Here is an 18,142-nt window from a genome sequence, read left to right on the forward strand (position 1 = left end):
ATGGAGAGTTTCAGGAAGCATCATTTCACCTTAGGGAATATGACTGTAGATATTAAGAAGTCAAAATGTTTTAAGTCGGCTTAGTAGAACCTGTGGTGTCAAATGCTTGGAGTTTTTATAAGGTACCTGCAATTTTTTTCAGAAGATTTGGATGATTCATTTCTAAAATGGACTCGAACAAATTATCTGTTAGCAAGCAGTGCTTCTGATACTTATTCTGAGAAAGCAGAAGGCTTCACAGGTTTATAAATCTCTGTGACTGAACAGCAATCAGAACAGCAGCTCTTGTGTTTGGCAGGTACATGTCTTATCTACCTATGACACAGCACTGTTTTCATCTTTCATAAAAATAATACTGGCATAAGTATTTTTAGAGAGATTTTTGAAATCTTCAGTCAGCTCAAATTTCTGCCAAAATACATTTAAAGACCCCTAGAACAATATTTTTAAATAGTCTTTACTACATGCAAAGAAATATTCCCTGGATTTAATGCTTTTATTTCAGATACAGAAATTGATGCAGGAAAAATGGAGATGGGGTGTGAGGAGGGCCATGTTCCAGGTCTCAGTTGAGTCCCTGGGATGTGCCCCACCAGGTATGGGTCCTTGGCTTCGTGCAGAAAGAATTCAAGGGCCAGCCACAGTTGAGTAAAGGTAGATTTATTTAGAGAGATACATACTGTATAGAGTGTAGGCTGTTTCAGAAGGCAAGAGAAAGGCCACGAGGTGTGGGGTTGGGTGCTCAGGTTAGAGTAAAAGTAGGTACACACTTCATAGACAGAGTGCAGGCCGTCTCCGAAGAGGAGGGAGCAAGAGAGGCGGCCACAAGGCTTGGTGTTGCCAGTTTTTATGGGCTTGGTAACTGCACGCCTACAAGTGGGAGAACCATTCCAACTGCCCCGGGGAAGGGTCTGGGATTCTCAAGAATTTGGCCACTGCCCACTCTTTGACCTTCTGTGGTTAGCCTTGGGACTCTCATGGCGCCTGTGGGCATGTTATTTATCATGGTAATATGTTACAGTGAGCATCTAATGAAGCTCAAGTTCTACTAAAAGTCAAATCTCCCCCATGTTAATCCTCAAGGCCTACTGGGAGTTGAATCTTCCTTCATTTTGGTGTTAATTGCTGTCATTCCTTGAATGGCTATGCCCTGCCCCCTTCCCTCCTGTCTCAAAATGAAATTTCAGTATTCTCCTAAATCCTGAATTGTGATTGTCACATACATTCTGTATCTGTCCTAATCTTTTGCAAAGAGACAATTAGTTATTATTGAGTATTACCTTTGGAATGATTCATAGATACATCAAACTTGATGTTTCTAAAAAAAAAATTCCTTCATAACTTCTTTTCCTGCACTACCTATTATAGTTAATAACCATCACTAATTTTATAGTCACCAAGCTGGAACTCTCATCTGGTCAAGAACAACTAGTTCCTTACTTGCTTTGTGGTTGATACAAATTGGTATGGCTGGCTGAATTATACATCTTTACCTCTTCCCCTACTGATAGCAGATTACATTTTTTGAGCAATGGGCTCAGCAGATAACTAGGGTAATTTATAGTAACCTGGCCACTAGATTGGTTTGTGGAGTGGCATGTGCTCCACATGTGTTCCATGTTTGGGCCAATCAGAACCATTCTCAAGAGTTCTTTGTTTTCTTTTGTTTTTTTAAATCAGGAGAAAGGCATTTTCTTGCCTTTAGGGTCATGAAGTTGGAAGAATTTGATTTTGCATTTCTTATTTTAGGTTGTAGAAAATCCATTAAAGGCACCTTTGTGGCAGTTGGACTAAGAGAATTGGGGGCTTGATGTGATTAGAGACTTGAGCCTGTTGCTACAGACTGAGTGAGAGAAGGCTAATAAAGTAACTAGAGAAGGTGATATGAGAATCTGTTCAGAGTTACAATAGACAGTAATCTTATCAGAAGCCCAAGGTCAAAAAGGTAAGCAATGATAGATCCAGAGCTATACCAGGTCTTCTGACTGCCATTCTAATCAATAGTCCATCCTCTTAAAAATATGTGCCAGAAAGTATTTTTAATCTTTGAAGAAAGTGACTTTGAAAATGTCATCTAACCTTCAAATCTCTATTTTTATTCATTATATGGTGAGATATAAAGTATTAATTATTCATCATGTATTCAGTGTTTAATTGCTGGTTACTAGTTCCTAATATATTTCAAGGAAATCATCTTTTGTTTACTTGGAGAATCAATTCTTATAGGTTAATATGAAAATATTCTCTTAACTCCAGAAGTCAGACTTCATTCAGTTCTCTCTGTTTCTTAATGCCACAGAAGCCAAAGGGTGGAAGCAAGGGCTATTCTAAGTTTTATATGGCCTGAAGTTTATTTAATATCAGAAGGTCTTCTTTAATAAAAATTATACAAAATTATATTTTCAGAATAAGGAAGGGGATCACAATGAATTACTGGCACCTTGGGGATTAAGGTCCCTTTCTGCTAAAATCTCTTTAGGCTACTTACCAGAAATGCTTCAAAGAAATAGAGCCTTGTTATCTATTCCTACCATAACTTTCTGTCACTCTAAGCCTTTATAAGTACCTTTATCCAGTGACGAACCTTGAAGCTTAAGCATCATTTCTTGTCAGTAAACCCACCTCATGTTGGATGGAACCTTTGGCTATCTAGTCCAAACCTGCCAAATCATCACCCACCCCATTGTTTAAGTTCTATGTTGATGATGAACTCATATCTAAGATGGGCTCATTGTTCTTTGATGAAAGGAAATTTTAGTATTATTATTTTTCATAAATGTTGAAGATTTAACCCTTCTTTCCCATGAAGGTCAATCAAATATTTAAATAAAATTATCAAGGGGGGAAGAAGAGTTAACAAACACCTGTGGATTCTGTATACTCTTTCCTCTCACCAAATGAGTTGTCATCATTTCTTGCTTGACTCATTGCAGTATGTTCCTGTGTATTATTACTGATTCTATATCAAGCTTTATCAAGTCTCTCATTTTATCTTTATGCTACCCTTAGATAAATTTTTTTAAAAATCAAATTTGATGTGCTACTCTTTGTCTTAAAATTCTCCAGTGGCTCCCCATTTCCTTACCTTAATCTACCTCTTCAGCCTCATGCCCTGCTACTCCTTACCTTATTGGACCCCAGTCATATGGCAATTCCCTGGCCTAGTCTTCCTTTCTAATTACTCTGTTCTCTTTCACAGAATGCTCTTTCTACCATCTCCTGTTTGATATTTGGGAGACTCCTACTCATCCTTCAATATATAACTCACATGTCACTTCAGACCTGCACTCACAAGTGGGTTAGGCTTTTCACTTCTATGTCCCTGTAACACTTTTGCATACCTTGAATATGATTCTTACCCTGTTTTATTAGAACTACTTATTTGTTACTTTCTCTCAATTGATTGATAGCCTTTTTCATGCCTATTCACTACTGTGTACCAGGAAGTGTTCTCACCCCTCTGCATGTATCACTCATTTAATCCTTACAACTTTGTAAATTTACAATTGAAACATTTGAGGCACAATATGTAGTCCATATAGCTAGTAAGGAGTAGTGCTGTATTGTGAATCCAGGCAGTCTTATTTGAGAGTCTGTAGTTTTAATCACTATTCTATATGAACACATTGGAATCTCTAGTGAATAACATAATGCCTATTTCATAGCAGGTGCTCAGTAAACATTTGGTAATTGAACCAAAGAGACACAAGATCCCTTTAGCTTCCTTTGGTAGCCGGAATGTATTGCTGTATTGCTGTGCTTGAAGATACTTACTGCTGGGACCAGTATTCCTTTTGGTTTTATTTTTAGACAGTATAAAGTTTTGAGGATATTCATGCAATAATATGTATCTTTCAATCTTTTCTTAATTTCTGCCTTTTCTGGTGGAAGGGCTAATTATGATTCTGCATTGTTAGTGATTATTTAATCACACAGACTGCAATACAACAATGCTATAAGGTGACTACACTGATTTCTGTCACTTTGCCTTCCTAGTCTTTTGATTAGGCAAATGCACAGCTATAAAAGTCTCTTTTTTAATGGTGAGCCAAGATGACAAACACGTTCCCAGGAAGAAGTGGATTTACTGAGGAGGGAGAGATTAACTCCTTCAGGGAAGGAGGCCCCATTTGGTAAATTGCCCTATCCAGAGCTCTAAATGATGTCTGGAAAGAGGTCATTTCTCTCACATGGGTGAACACTTTGTTTTCTGAGAGGATCTTTCTCACCTGACTGGTTGAATAAGTGTGGTTACTTTTCTGTAGAAGGTAAGATTTTGGAAATTAATAGGCTGGACAGGATGAGAAACTCATATGACTTTTGCTGATTTTTCAGCATTATAGTGTTCTTTTCTTCTTCTTTATTTCCAGGGGTTTCTCATTTTTATTTTATATTCCAAAGATAGTCACTTGTATGATTTGGGTTTCCTTCTTTCAGAGAATCATAGGCTGCAGAGGGTCAGTTGCTAGGATACCCTGAATCCCAATTCACTAGTTCCAATGGGCATTTTAAAGTTCAGAATGTAAGTTACATGTTGTTCATTGTCTACTTCCCAGATAATTTAATATAGTTTTCAGCTTAAAATAGCTTGTGTACAATAAGAGATCTGAAAAAAATAGGTGAGTAAAACAACCTTTTAGAAAGCAGAAAGAAATATTTTTTGCATACCATTTATTTTTTCTTTTTAGAAAGTAGAAACTTTATATATTTCTCTGTAGAGAGAGATTTTTTGGAGGGGAACTCCTATATATTTCTGGAGTAAAAGAGACAACACAGCCAAAATACAGAGGAAAAATAAATACCTCATTATTCTGGAAAAATCAACAGAACTGTTTAACATGTTTTATATAAAGAAAATTGGGAGGTTCCAAGATGGCAGAGTAGAAGGATGCATAGCTCTCCCTCTCCCCAAAATTTACATATAAAATGGATTAATTCACACAGAATACATACTGAACTTTGGCAGAATATCTCTCACTTCGTAAGTAAAAGAAAATCCTCAAAAAACCAGGTAGGAGGGGAAAAGAAAGAAAGAAAGAAAGAAAAAGGAAATCAGTGTGCAATCTGTTGCCCAGGGAGGGAGCAGAAGAGGAGGAAAAGCACCCTCTCCCTAAAAAGTCCCTTCTCCAGCAGGGAGGTCAGTGGGGTCAAAAATAGAGCTTATGAGGCTTGGAGGAGAAAGCAGCAGCAACTTGGTGGACAGAACTGAGAGAAACAAGCACAGAGGGTCCCTCAGATCCCTAGCCCAAGAGCAGGCCTGTTGGGGAGGGCTGGGATGGGCTTGTAGAGCTTGGGCTTCTGTGATCAAGCCCAGGGAGAACACTGGGGCTGACTGCACAGAGGAAGCCTCAGGTTGCTGGAGTGTGGTGCAGGCTGAGGCTAGGAATATGTGCAGAACAGAATAGCCTGGGCCCATCATTAAAAGCACAACTGCTGGTGCATACTGTGGGGAGGGGTGTGACACAGCCCGGCCATAGCAGCCATCTCCAGTAGTCCAGAGGGCATTGCTTGGCACCATTGTTGGTTTGCATTCTCACAAGAAGAGAGGTAGGATTCAGACACAGGTATATTCTGAGTATGCTCCAGAGGAACACAGTCCCTGATGTACAGCTCCCTGGTGGAGGTGGGGCTAAAACCTGAATACAGACCTAGGGGGCCTGCAACTTCACAGGTAGAACTGAGATCTGATTCTAGCCCCAGGCAATGAGGGCAAAACTGCTCCACTGATGCCTTTTTGGACCTGCATCTCTGAGACGAATGAGTGGAGTTCTGGCACACATATGGATGGGCCTGGCATTAACATCAGGCTTGCATACCATATGCAGAAGTGGGGCTGTTGTCTGGGCTTACCCTGTGTTGCACTATGATGGGTCCTAGTGCCTGACATTGGGCAACCTGCACAGGTGGCTCTGCAGGGGCAGAACCTGGGGGACACCAGAACAGGTTGCTGACAGTCTGTGGCAAGGACAAGGGCAGCGTCAACAAAGTGTGCTTTGTAAACCTATGTAAGAAGTGACAGAAGATACCACACAGAGTGCTTCTTGGTGAACATCTGTGGAGGAATACTCAGTGGCTCCTCTTTCAGTGGAAGTCATCCAGCCCCACCTAACACACACTGCAGTTCAGAAACAGGTCTGAAGCCCTCTATCCCAACAACAGGTGAGCAAAGGCCCTGTCACCTGCTGTGAAAACCACAGAGCAAAGAGGAGGACCCGCTCAACAAACAAGGCAGGCTCTGGTCACCACAACACCAACCACACCCCAAATCAAGGGGATAATAGCCAGCATGCACAGAGGAAAGACACTGAGATCACCCATACTAAAAACAGCCTTTGCAACAAAATTATTGTATCTGCATGGTCTACAAAGGAGCGTTTCCACTTAAAAAAAGAAAAGCCCTTCAGGATCACAGTAAATACCTGTTACTCCTAAGTTCATACAGTCAGAGAAATATAAATAAAATGAAGAAGCAGCAGAACCACTCCCAATTAAAAGAACAAGAGAAGTCCTCTTAGAGAACAAACAATGAAATAGACCTTGACCATCTACTAGATCATGACTTCAAGGTGTATTGAAAAGGTTGAAGGAAATAAGAGAATATCAATAGAAATGAAAAAGACTATATAACAGAAATAGAAACTATAAAGAGGAATCAATTAAAATCAGAAGACTCAATGGCTGATATAAAAGCCGAGCTAAAGGCAGTCAATAGCAGACTAAATACTTCAGAAGAATGAATAAGTGATTTAGAAGACAGAATAACGGAAATCACCCAATGAGAACAACAGACAGAAAAGCAAATGAAAGCCATTGAAACTATAAGGGACCTATGGGAAAACATAAAGTGTGCCAACCTATGCATAATAGGGGTCCCAGAAGGAGAAGAAAGATAAAAGAGGATTAAAAAGGTTTTTGAAGAAATTATGACTGAGAACTTACCAAACCTGAAGAAGAAAACAGATATCCAAGTACAGGAAGCACAGAGGGTCCCACAGAAGATGAACCCAAACAGACCTACACCGAGACATATTATACTTAAGATGCCCAAAGTTAAAGATAAAGAAAAGATTCTAAAGGCAGCAAGAGAAAAACAAAGAGTTAGCTATAAGGGAATACCTATAAGGCTTTCAGCTGATTTCTCTACACAAACACTACTGGCCAGAAGGGAGTGGCAAGATATATTCAAAGTCTTAAATGAGAAAAAATCTGGAACAGAGGATATTCTACCCAGCAAGACTATCCTTTAGAATAGAAGGAGAGAGAAAGAATTTCTCAGAGAAGCAAAAACTAAAAGAATTCAGCAATACTAAACCTATCCTAAGAGAAAAACCAGAAGTTCTTTTCTAAATAGAAAAGAATTAAGAAGCTGTATAAAAAAGTAAACCATAATTGGAAATGCAGTATCTACAATGAGCTGCAAGAGAATAAATATGACAATGTAAAAGAGGACATGAAAATCATAGATGGTGGGAGAGGGGAGCAAGAAAATGTAAATTTTCTTTTTGTTCTTCTTAGGATGTGTTTGAGCCTATAAGACTACCATTCTAAAGCAAACAGATATGCTAATGGGTTAACATACTTGAAAAATAGGGTAACCACAAATAAAGAGCATATAATACAGTCACAAAAAAACCAAAAAGAAACCGTGCTAACACAAAAGAAAATTATCAAGCCACAAAAGGAACAACAAAAAAGAAGAAAGGAACAAAGAAATACCAAGTCAACTGGAAAACAAAGTTTAAACTGGCAATAAACACACATCTGTCAATAATTACTATAAATGTCAAGGGGCAAAATGCTCCAATCAAAAGACATAGAGTGGCAGCTTGGATAATAGAACAAGAGCATACATTATGCTGCGTACAAGAGACTCACTTTAGGGTAAAAGACACAAATAGATTGAAAGTGAGAGGATAGAAAAAGATATTTCATGCAAAAAGAAATGGCAAAAAATAGGGGTAGCAATACTCATATCAGACAAAATAGACTTTAAAACAAAGGCCATAAAGAAAGATAAAGACACTATATAATGATAAAAGGAAAAATACAAGAAGAGGATATTACATTCATGAACATATATGCACCCAATATAGGAGCACCTAAATATATAAAACAAATACTAACAGACATAAAGGGAGAAATTGATGAGAACACAATAATAGTAGATTTTTACTCTCCACTAACATCATTGGACAGATCTTCCAGACTGAAAAATCTATAAGGAAAGGGAGATACTAAATGATGCAATAGAATTGTTGGACTTTATTGTTATGTTTAGACGATTACATCCCCTCAAAACAGAATTTACATTCTTTTCAAGTGTATGTGGAATATTGTCTAGGGTGGACTACATTCTCAGACACAAAAGAAGCCTCCACAAATTTAAGAAACAGAAATTATTTCAAGCACCGTTTCTGACCACAATGCCATAAAACTAGAAATCAACCACAGAGGGAAAAAATGAGGGGGAAAAAAGAAAAAAAAGACTGCATGGAACAACATGCTACTAAACGAATGGGTCAATGATGGAATCAAAAAAGAAATTTAAAAAATGCCTTGAGACAAACGGCAATGAAAACACAACCACACAAAACCTATGGGATGCAGCTAAAGCAGTCTTAAGAGCAAAATTCATAGCGATACAGGCCTTCCTCAAAGACAGGAACAATCTCAAATAAACAACCTAATCTACCACCTAGAAGAATTAGAGAAAGAAGAACAAACAAAAGTTAGTCAGCAGAAGGAAAGAAAGAATAAAGATGAGGTAGGAAATAAATAAAATAGAGATTAACAAATAGGAAAAATCAATCAAACCAAGAGCTGTTATTTTTAAAGAGTAAACAAAATTGACAAACCTCAGACCAGGCTCACCAAAAAGAAAAGAGAGAGGACACCCATAAACAAAACAAAGAGTGAAAATGGAGAAATTACAACCATATATATATATGGTATATTCTTGCCTCCTTTGTCAAAGATTAATTGACCATAAATCTGTGGGTTTATTTCTGGCCTTTCTATTCTGTTCCATTGATCCATATGTCTGTTTTTGTGCCAGTACCACACTGTTTTGATTACTAAGCTCTGTAGTATTGTCTGAAGTCTGGGAGGGTTATTCCTCAAGGTTTGTTCTTTTTCTTTAATATTGCCTTGGCAATTCTGGGTCTTTTGTGATTCCATATAAATTTTAGGATTATTTGTTCTAGTTCTGTAAAAAAAATGTCCTAAGTAATTTGATAGGGATCACATTAAATCTGTAGATTGCTTTGGGTAGTATGGCCATTTTAACATTATTAATTCTTCCAATCCAACAATATGGAATATCTTTCCATTTCTTTAAGTCATCTTTAATTTCTTCATTCAGTGTTTTGTAGTTCTCTGTGTAGAAGTCTTTCACCTCTTTGGTCAGATTTATTCCTAAGTATATATATATATATTTTGGTTGTGATTTTAAAAGAGATTGTTTACTCTCCTTTTCTGACATTTTATTGTTAGTGTAAAGAAATGCAACTGTTTTTTGTATGTTAATCTTGTATCCTGCTACCTTGCTGAATTCTTTTATCAGTTCTAGTAGTTTTTTTGTGGAACTTTTAAGGTTTTCTATGTATAGTATCATGTCATCTGCATATAGCGACAATTTTACCTCTTCTTTTCCAATATGGATCCCTTTTATTTCCTTTTCTTACCTGATTGCTGTGGCTAGGACCTCCAAGACTATGTTGAATAGAAGTGGTGAGAGTGGGCATCCTTGTCTTGTTCCCGATTTTAGTGGGAAGGTTTTCAGTTTTTCACTGTTGAGTAGTATGCTGGCTGTAAGTTTGTCATAAATAGCTTTTATCATGTTGAGCTATGTTCCCTCTATACCTACTTTGGTAAGGGTTCTTACCGTAAATCGGTGTTGAATTTTATCAAATGCTTTTTCTGCATCTGTTGAGATGATCATGTGATTTTTGTCCTTTCTTTTGTGGATGTGGTGTAGCAAATTGATTAAAGTTTAATTCTGAGTGTTCTTTTGGAGAAAGATATACTACAGCTTGTTTTAAAGAAAGATATTATCACGCTCTTCAAGTGCAATACAATGCTGACTTCTCAATTAATTGCTTTATATAGTCATATTTATTCTTCTTTTGTTTTTGATTATCTGTTTGGGAATTCATCAAACTCTTTGTTTTGATTTTTTTTAATTCCACCTCACTGATAACATTTTGTGCAATTCACAACTCACTAGAATATCAGGCAGAGAGAGGAGAGACAAAGAATGGGAATCACACCTAAGTTTATACATTTTTCATATAGTTTCTGTTGGTGGAGGAAATGGACATTAATTTTATGGTTGTTTGTCAATTTACCATTATTATTCTTATGTAGCAACTACTTCTAATTTTTGTTTAAACCTTGTTCTACTTTATATTTTCTTTAATATCTTCTGATAGAAGTTTGGAAATATACCAAACATACTACAAACTGCATAGCCCTGTTGTGAGAATTAAACAAGATCAAATATGTTAGAGGTAATTTCTATAGCATAAAGCTTAATACAAAATTCACAAGGTATTATTATCATGTTTGTTTTCCTAACTAGGAAACTTAAGTTTGGTTATGATTCTTACTTGGTTTATGGAGACTTGTCATATGCTCTATACAGCATTCCCATTCTGTCAAAGACACTTGTAGCACAAACAGATCTTTTGGGTCATAAAGACAGGAAGAGTTGCTTGCACCATGGCCTAGATTAGTTGAAAGTCTCCTCTTATCCTGGGCTGCATTCAGAGTGGCAGCCTTATAGGCTATGAATGCTGAACCTAAAAGAACTGAATGATGACAAATGTCACTGCCAGAGCTCAGAATATTTAAATGTCCTATTTAGTTACATGAATGTCTATTAAAACCCAATTCTCAATTTTCATTAACAGGTAACCTTGGACGGGTGGACCAGGTCTCTGAATTTGAGTATGATTTGTTCATTAGGCCAGATACTTGTAATCCACGCTTCAGAGTCTGGTTCAACTTTACTGTTGAAAACGTGAAAGAATCACAGGTGAGGAAAATAGTGGATACCTTCAGTGTGGTTTTGGTAAGAAGATTATGCTTATGTTTTACTTTAGAAATATCCAAATAATGTTCATATTAGGAATATATTCTTATATATCTGTGACAGTGATACTGTTTTATTTCAAGAGATATAGGGTAATAACTATAATATGCTGACTTTTGTTATCTGGTATTTATTAAAAATACAAATAGATTATCTAAGAACACAAAGTGTTCTTTACTGATTGAAGCAGTAGTGTGATGTGTGAGGCTTACTTGGAGGACACCATAAGGAACCCCTGAAAGTGACTTGTTATTATGTTTATTATAGAGAGCTGTTCTGTGTATTATTTCTTCTTCATGAGACTGGTGAGGGACATTTCTCACAGGACTCAGTTTCAAAAAAAGCTGTTTCTTCTGCTATATAACAAGGTCTTTATATCTTAAAAACAATATGATTCTTGTAACTCATCCTACTTTTCCCTTTGCTTTGGCCGCTGCAAAGCTCATAGCTGATTTTATAGCCCTATGTAATGACTCTGGAAAACTTTTTTGGCTTGTGTTTCTGTGTACTAAGTTTTCTGTTATTCTGATAGTATTAATCTTTAACCATAATTTCTTTATCTACATTTTCTAACATAACAGTGTATGTTTTTATGATCCTGTTCAAATCTGTTTTGAATGAAAAGTATCAATGAAAATGGAGAGAACTAAGATATATGCTTTGAATAAACATTAATAAAAATCTAATCCCAAAAAATCAGTTATCATTCTCTGATTTTGAGATAGCTGATTTTGGAAGACTCTATGCAAACTTTGTACACATAGTGATAAAATTCTTTAAAGCAGTTGAAACCATAGCCCTATAATCTAACATCTGCCTTCTCCCTTCAGGGTCATCTTTTTCTAGTGTATTTGGGAGAAAGTGAGAAGTTTAATTTCCCCTCTCAAGTCAATCTGGCCTACTTGCTCTCTCACCTGGTTGCTTGTTTCTCTCCATTTTCCTGTACTGTAACTTGAGTTATGTGTTACGCAGGCAGTGGTCAGTGTCTGGAATTTAGGGACCCTGGTTCTTCCTTGACACATGCTGTTCCTGGCATGCTGACTTCCGCAGAAGAGGGGTTCAGGAATACCCACTTCACTTTACTACCAATTCTCTTAATTCTCTACGACACCACTGACACAGTACTGAGTGTAGTTTAGAGCCAACTAGAAGGAATTAAATATATGGGAGAACTCTGAACATTGTCAGCTAAATATGATTTATCTCAGCAGTTTAGGACAAGTGAGAAAAGAAAAGTTAAACCCCACACACATTGTTGCCCAAGGACAAACTTTAGTTCCTTGCTTTGCTTCTTGGTTTTCCTTACTCTCCCATGAGAGAATTCCTTTTTCAATTTTTCATAGTAAGATTAGTATTATTTCTCCCTTCCAACTACTTTAAGGAAACCTACACTTTACCTACAGGGCTTCACCTGACCCTAGGATTTTCCCTCTTGTTCCACCAAGACAGTAATCCTCAAAGTGCTTTTTCCAAAGACTGTATCATGGAGTCTTGAGAGTATAGCTCACAGCAAAAGGCTTTAGCCAAATGTACAAGGTTTAGTCTTGGTACTCCAAGTTTGGATTCCCTATGAAGATCTCTCTGCAACCTCTCATTCTTCTGTTGGTTTTCTTGTCTCATGTCAGTAATTTACAGTTGCCATGTACACACACCACTGAAAAACAAACTAATTCCCAGACAGTATAGTCAATTCATATGAAGGAAGGGTAACATATTTTTAAAAAGCAGTATGATCTGCCAGGATTTCTAAATTCACAACGGAGATTATACTCCTTTCCTCTGAATACACAGCATATGCATGTCTTTCTGCTTGTCTAGTGCATACAGAAATCCACTAACTCCTACGAAATGAAATCAATTATTTTTCAAACAACAGAGTCATCTGTTCTCATTATATCCTTTCCTAAGTAGAGATTTAGCAAAAGCTCTGAAATTATAGTGTTTTTAAAAACTGGGCCACATTAAATTCCTAGCCTAGTTTTTCTTTCACTTAGTCTCTCTTTAAAGAGTATCCTTATAGAGTTCCTATGGTCACAATGAGGGGCTGGGGAGTGGGATGGCTAGAGTGTCAGCAAAATGTGTTTCTTAAGTTATATGACCTGAGATAGTCTTTTGGACAAGTTGCTCATACATTTCTGTTTCTTGTTCTTTGTTCTTCTAGTTTGCTTACAGGTATATTCTTTTTGTTATTTAAAATGTGTCTTCCAGAGTGTTATAATTTTCACATTACATGTTAAAGTCATACAGTCTCTTTTGCAGTACTGTCTATCAATCTAGCAAGTAACAAGATTATGTTCCAAGGGATTTTCTACTAAGACAGTCGGTGCTGTTTTATGGATGCTTATTTTTAAAGTTGCAGTAACCAATATTTGCTTGGTCTGTCTGAGTTCTGTCTTCCTATCTGGTCCTACTCTACCTTGTTACAATTAGAAATCATGAACATGTTTATCTGGTTTCCTGGAGCCTGATGCTTTATCAGCTTCCTCCTGTGGCCCATTGCTTCATCAACTGTAATCATATTATATAGTTATGAAAATCTGTCTCAAGAAGGCATAAAGATCTGCTGGAAAGATACAATACATATCTCTAGCTCACAGGATATTTGTTTTCATGGTTGTCTACATGAAAGAGAATGGTTTTACTATTAAGTTTGACTTGTGAGGTCTGTTTTTATAACGTCTCTTCCTATAATCTTTTACCATCTCTCCAATTTCCTTTAAAATGAGACCTGCATGAATGTAATCTAGTCAGGAACCTTATTTAGGGTTTGGTACTAGCGGGCAAGAGAAATATTAATCATCAAAGGCTGACACTATTAAATGAATGTTAAAAATCGAAGCATCAAATATGCTGTATAAACAGGTCTAGCTTTTGGGTTATCTTCCTTGATGTTTTTAGGAAGTGATAAAAGCTTGGAACATATGGTGCTGTACTCCAGGACTGATATATTAACACCCCCTACAAAGCAGTTGCTAAATAGTACATTTGTAAGAATCTATGAAATCTAAACAACCTGGTATCTTTAATGAAAAGTCATTTTCTCTCTGAAAAACCTATATTAAACATTCTTATGTGGAAATTTATTATTGATGTAGCAGAACACTCATGTGATATGAAAGCAAATCTTTTTATTTAAATACTTAGAATAAAACTTAAGCCAATAAGAAGAAATAAAATGATATGCCTGGACTATTTAAATTAAACTCTGTTTTCCTTCCTTTGCATTCTATCTCTTTGAATTTATTTTTCTTTTTTCTGATTGTAAAAGTAACTAATGCTCAACGTAGCAAATTTGGAAAGTATAAATAATTATTAGAGGCAGAGAAAAAACAGACACACACACCCCTAGCTACCCCCTCTGCCACATAACACCCATAATCTTGCTGCTTCAAAGCAAATACTGTTGACTTTTTGGTGTATTTACTTTTAGGCTATATTATTTTTGGAGCATAATTACATTTGCACTGTATGTACATATTTATGTCTTACTTGTAAGGAAACTAAACAGTATCACAAGCAATTTTTTGTCATTATACATCTTATAAACATGGCTGTACAATAACTAAGTGTTGTTGGACCATTTCTTTACTCTTGAGCATAAAGATCATTTCCATTATCTGTCATTATAAATAACACTGTAGTGAACATCTTTATATGTGAAATGTTACCCACATTTCATTTTACTTCCTTAGGATAAATTCCTATGAGGGAAGTTGATATTTTTAGAACTCTTAATACATATTTTTAAATTGCTGCCACACAGTTTATACTATTTTTCTGTCTTATCAGCAGTCAGTGAGATGCTTTTTCATAAATTTCTTGTTTGGATTTGTTTAATGAACACAGAAGTTCATACATTTAGAATAAATTTCTTCTTTTTTCTCACTTTGAAACATCACACAAATAAATGGGATATAATGCAAAGTTTCAGGCCTCTAATCATAAAGGAATTAATTGCATTCCAGTAACAAAGTGAGACAACAAAACAGACATATTTATTATCTTGACTCTCTCAATTCATCAATTCTGTTTTGTCCAGTTGTGCCAACTGAATGTCCTTTGAGGTATGTAAAGGGAGATTTTTAAAAAAGTGTTTCTTTAACAATGAAGTCTTTCTTACATTGTTATAAGCAGTAATATAGCTTAAACATATGCACACACGTTTTTATATATGACATGTCTCAATTGGACTTTCAAATTCCAAGAGTTTGCTCCTACTTTAGTCTCTATCCTGGAAATTTCAGGCTAAGTGAAACTTCATCCTGGCTATGGCCAAAATCAATAGTCAACAGAAGCAGCATTTCAGATATGTGAAAGAGCACAGACAATAGATTCAAATAGATTAGCGTTTATATTCTGAGTCATAATTGTGAGCTGTTTTACCATTCATCAGTTAAATTAATCTCGTGGTACCTCAGTTTTCCATCTGCAAAATGAGGATAATTATACTACTTCATGTGAGTGTTGTGAAAATTAAATGATAAAATGCATGTAAAGAGCCTGTCATGCTGTTTGGTAGATAGATAATAGAGACTCACTACTTGATGGCTATTGTTTTTATTAAAACACCTCAATAGTAGAAATAAACAGCAAGAGGAAAAACTACCACAACTAATATTACTAGATAACTACTACTGTTTTCTGTTCTGCTCTTTCTCCTTCTCTTTCTCCTTTTTCTGTTTGTTTTTCCCTAATCTTCTTTCTTTTTATTTCAAATCTACTATTGCAAATTATCATCATCATACTACCATAAACATCAAGCAAATTATAATAGTTAGAATCTGGACTCTATGTTAGACATACCTGAATTTCAGGCTCAGCTCTGCAAATTGCTTCCTATCTCTGTGATAAAAGTCTCCTAACTGGCTCTCTCTTTCTGTCCTAGGCCTAACCTGTCTTTAATGTCTACTCTTAACAAGGAAATGGGAGTAATTTTACAATATAGGTCATCTCATATGATTACTCTGTTAAACTCTAATATTTTTGTATATCAGAGTAAAAGACAATGTCTCTAAAATGTCCCACCAGATGCTATAAAATCTTTACTCCATCCCACCCACCCTACCCTACCACTGTAATATGCACTTCTTTGACCACATTTTCTACTACTTTCTGCCTTGCCCACACAGCTGTGGCTTCTTTGCTATACCTGAAACAAGCCAGGTATGGCCCACCTTAGGGCATTGGCTTACAGCAAAGACTAGCTGCACTTGCAGGAATGTCCTTCTACAAGGTATTTGTATAACAGATTTCTTTACTTCCTTTTACTTTGCTCAGATGTCACTCAATGAGGCCAATCTTAGTGACTATACATTTTGTCCTCCTCCACACATCCCTCTTATTCTGTTCTACTTTTGCTTTTAGAAACTATCAATTTATAACGTACTATTTAATTAGTTAATTTATTGTGTCCACTTTTTGTCTTTGCTTTGCCCTTAATGATATACCTAGAATGTAAACCTTGCAAGTGCAAGCATCTTTTCTCTCTCTTAATTGTGTATTCCAAGTGCCCACAACAGAGGGGTGGTCATTAGGTAACTGCTGAATAAATAGCATATTCTCCATAATTCTTTCAATCTACTTTGATGTCTTTTAATAAAGTTTTATAATTTTTTTCATAAAGGTCTTTACACCCTACACATCCTTGTTAGATTTACACTGAGGCATCTTAGTTTTTTTGTTTGTTTGTTTTCATGGTACATTGAATTTTTTTCTAATTATATTTTCTAATTTAGTATTGCTAATAAAAAGGAACATTACTAAATTATACACTTTGATTTTAGATCCAGGAACATTTCTCAGTTATTTATTATTTTTAAAAGTTTGCATATAGATTCTCTTTTTTCTTTTAGACAGCCATATCATTTGTAAATAATTACATGTAGGTTGTCAAATACTGCATGATTCAACTTGTGAGGTATCCACAACAGTCAGATTCGTAGAATCAAGGACTGGAATGATTTCAAGGGGCTGGGAAGAGGGGAAATGAGGACTTACTAATCAACAGGTATTGAGTTTGAATAAGCAAGATCTGCTGTACAACATTGCGCTTATAGTCAACTTAAAAATTAAGAGGGTAGATACCATGTTAAATTTTCTTACCACAATATAATTAAAAAATTAAAAAGAAAGAGTGGGATGATGAGAATTGGAGATATCTAATGCAGGCAGTATTTCTTTTGAAGAAGTTTGCTTCAAAGGGGAGCAAAGTTATAGAAAGGTAGCTCATGGAGCAAGCAGGGTTGAGAAAAAGTTTTGATTAAATGGAAGAAATGGCTTATTTATATCCTGATTGGAATGATCTAATATAGAGCAAAGAACTGATGCTGCAGGAGAGAAAAAGGATGATTTCTGGAGTGTTGTTCCTGAGTATTAAAAAGAGACAATTCATAAACTGAGGGATTGGCTTTAAATAGGAGCACAGATATTTCTTGCATAGTAACAAGTGGGAGGGAAGATAGAGTCAGAGCAGATGCTAGTGAATGAATAGATAGTGGAAGTTATCTATGGAGGCTTACTTCTTATTCTGTCAGTACGCAGTTCTCTCATTGAAATAGTAAGCAAGATCATCAGCTGAGATTGATAGGGTAAAGGGCTTTGGAAACCATTATAAGGTATAAAATATGGTCATCAAGGAGAGTGAAGAGTAAGTGAAGTAAGGTAGAATCATATGATTTGTTAACAGTAGTAAAGGTAACATTGAGATATACAGTTAGGAATTTAAAGTTGCAGAAAACAATCTGGGTGTTTGTTTTTCATCTATCCTGTTTAGCTACAAGGCTGCAGATGCAGAATAGGGAGAAAGTTTGATTTAAGCATGGTTGTGTTTTTAATTTTTCTGAGGAAATATTATTTTATTTTATTGTTATATTTTTCCATTTAAAATATACTTGTTGAGATGTAAGTTTCATACAATCAAATTAAAACATAACACGAACAAAATACAAAACATTTCCATCACTCAACAAAGTTCCCATACACCACCTTGGAGTTGATCCTTTCCCCAAATGTTTTACATTCTCACCAGCAATATGTGAGAATTCCTACTTT

General features: G+C 36.0%; 1 protein-coding gene across 7 annotated transcripts in view; it reads left to right on the forward strand.

Moving 5' to 3' along the window:
• Window positions 1–18,142, forward strand: part of BEND5 (BEN domain containing 5) — a 925,317-nt gene that overhangs the window by 149,597 nt on the left and 757,578 nt on the right. For all 7 annotated transcript variants that reach the window (XM_072974483.1, XM_072974486.1, XM_072974480.1 and 4 more), the window contains one exon: window positions 10,911–11,035. In XM_072974483.1, the coding sequence (XP_072830584.1) occupies window positions 10,911–11,035 (125 nt within the window). The remainder of the gene's footprint in view (window positions 1–10,910; window positions 11,036–18,142) is intronic.

The sequence above is a fragment of the Vicugna pacos genome, chromosome 13, assembly GCF_048564905.1.
Source record: "Vicugna pacos chromosome 13, VicPac4, whole genome shotgun sequence".
NCBI classification, from domain to species: domain Eukaryota; kingdom Metazoa; phylum Chordata; class Mammalia; order Artiodactyla; family Camelidae; genus Vicugna; species Vicugna pacos.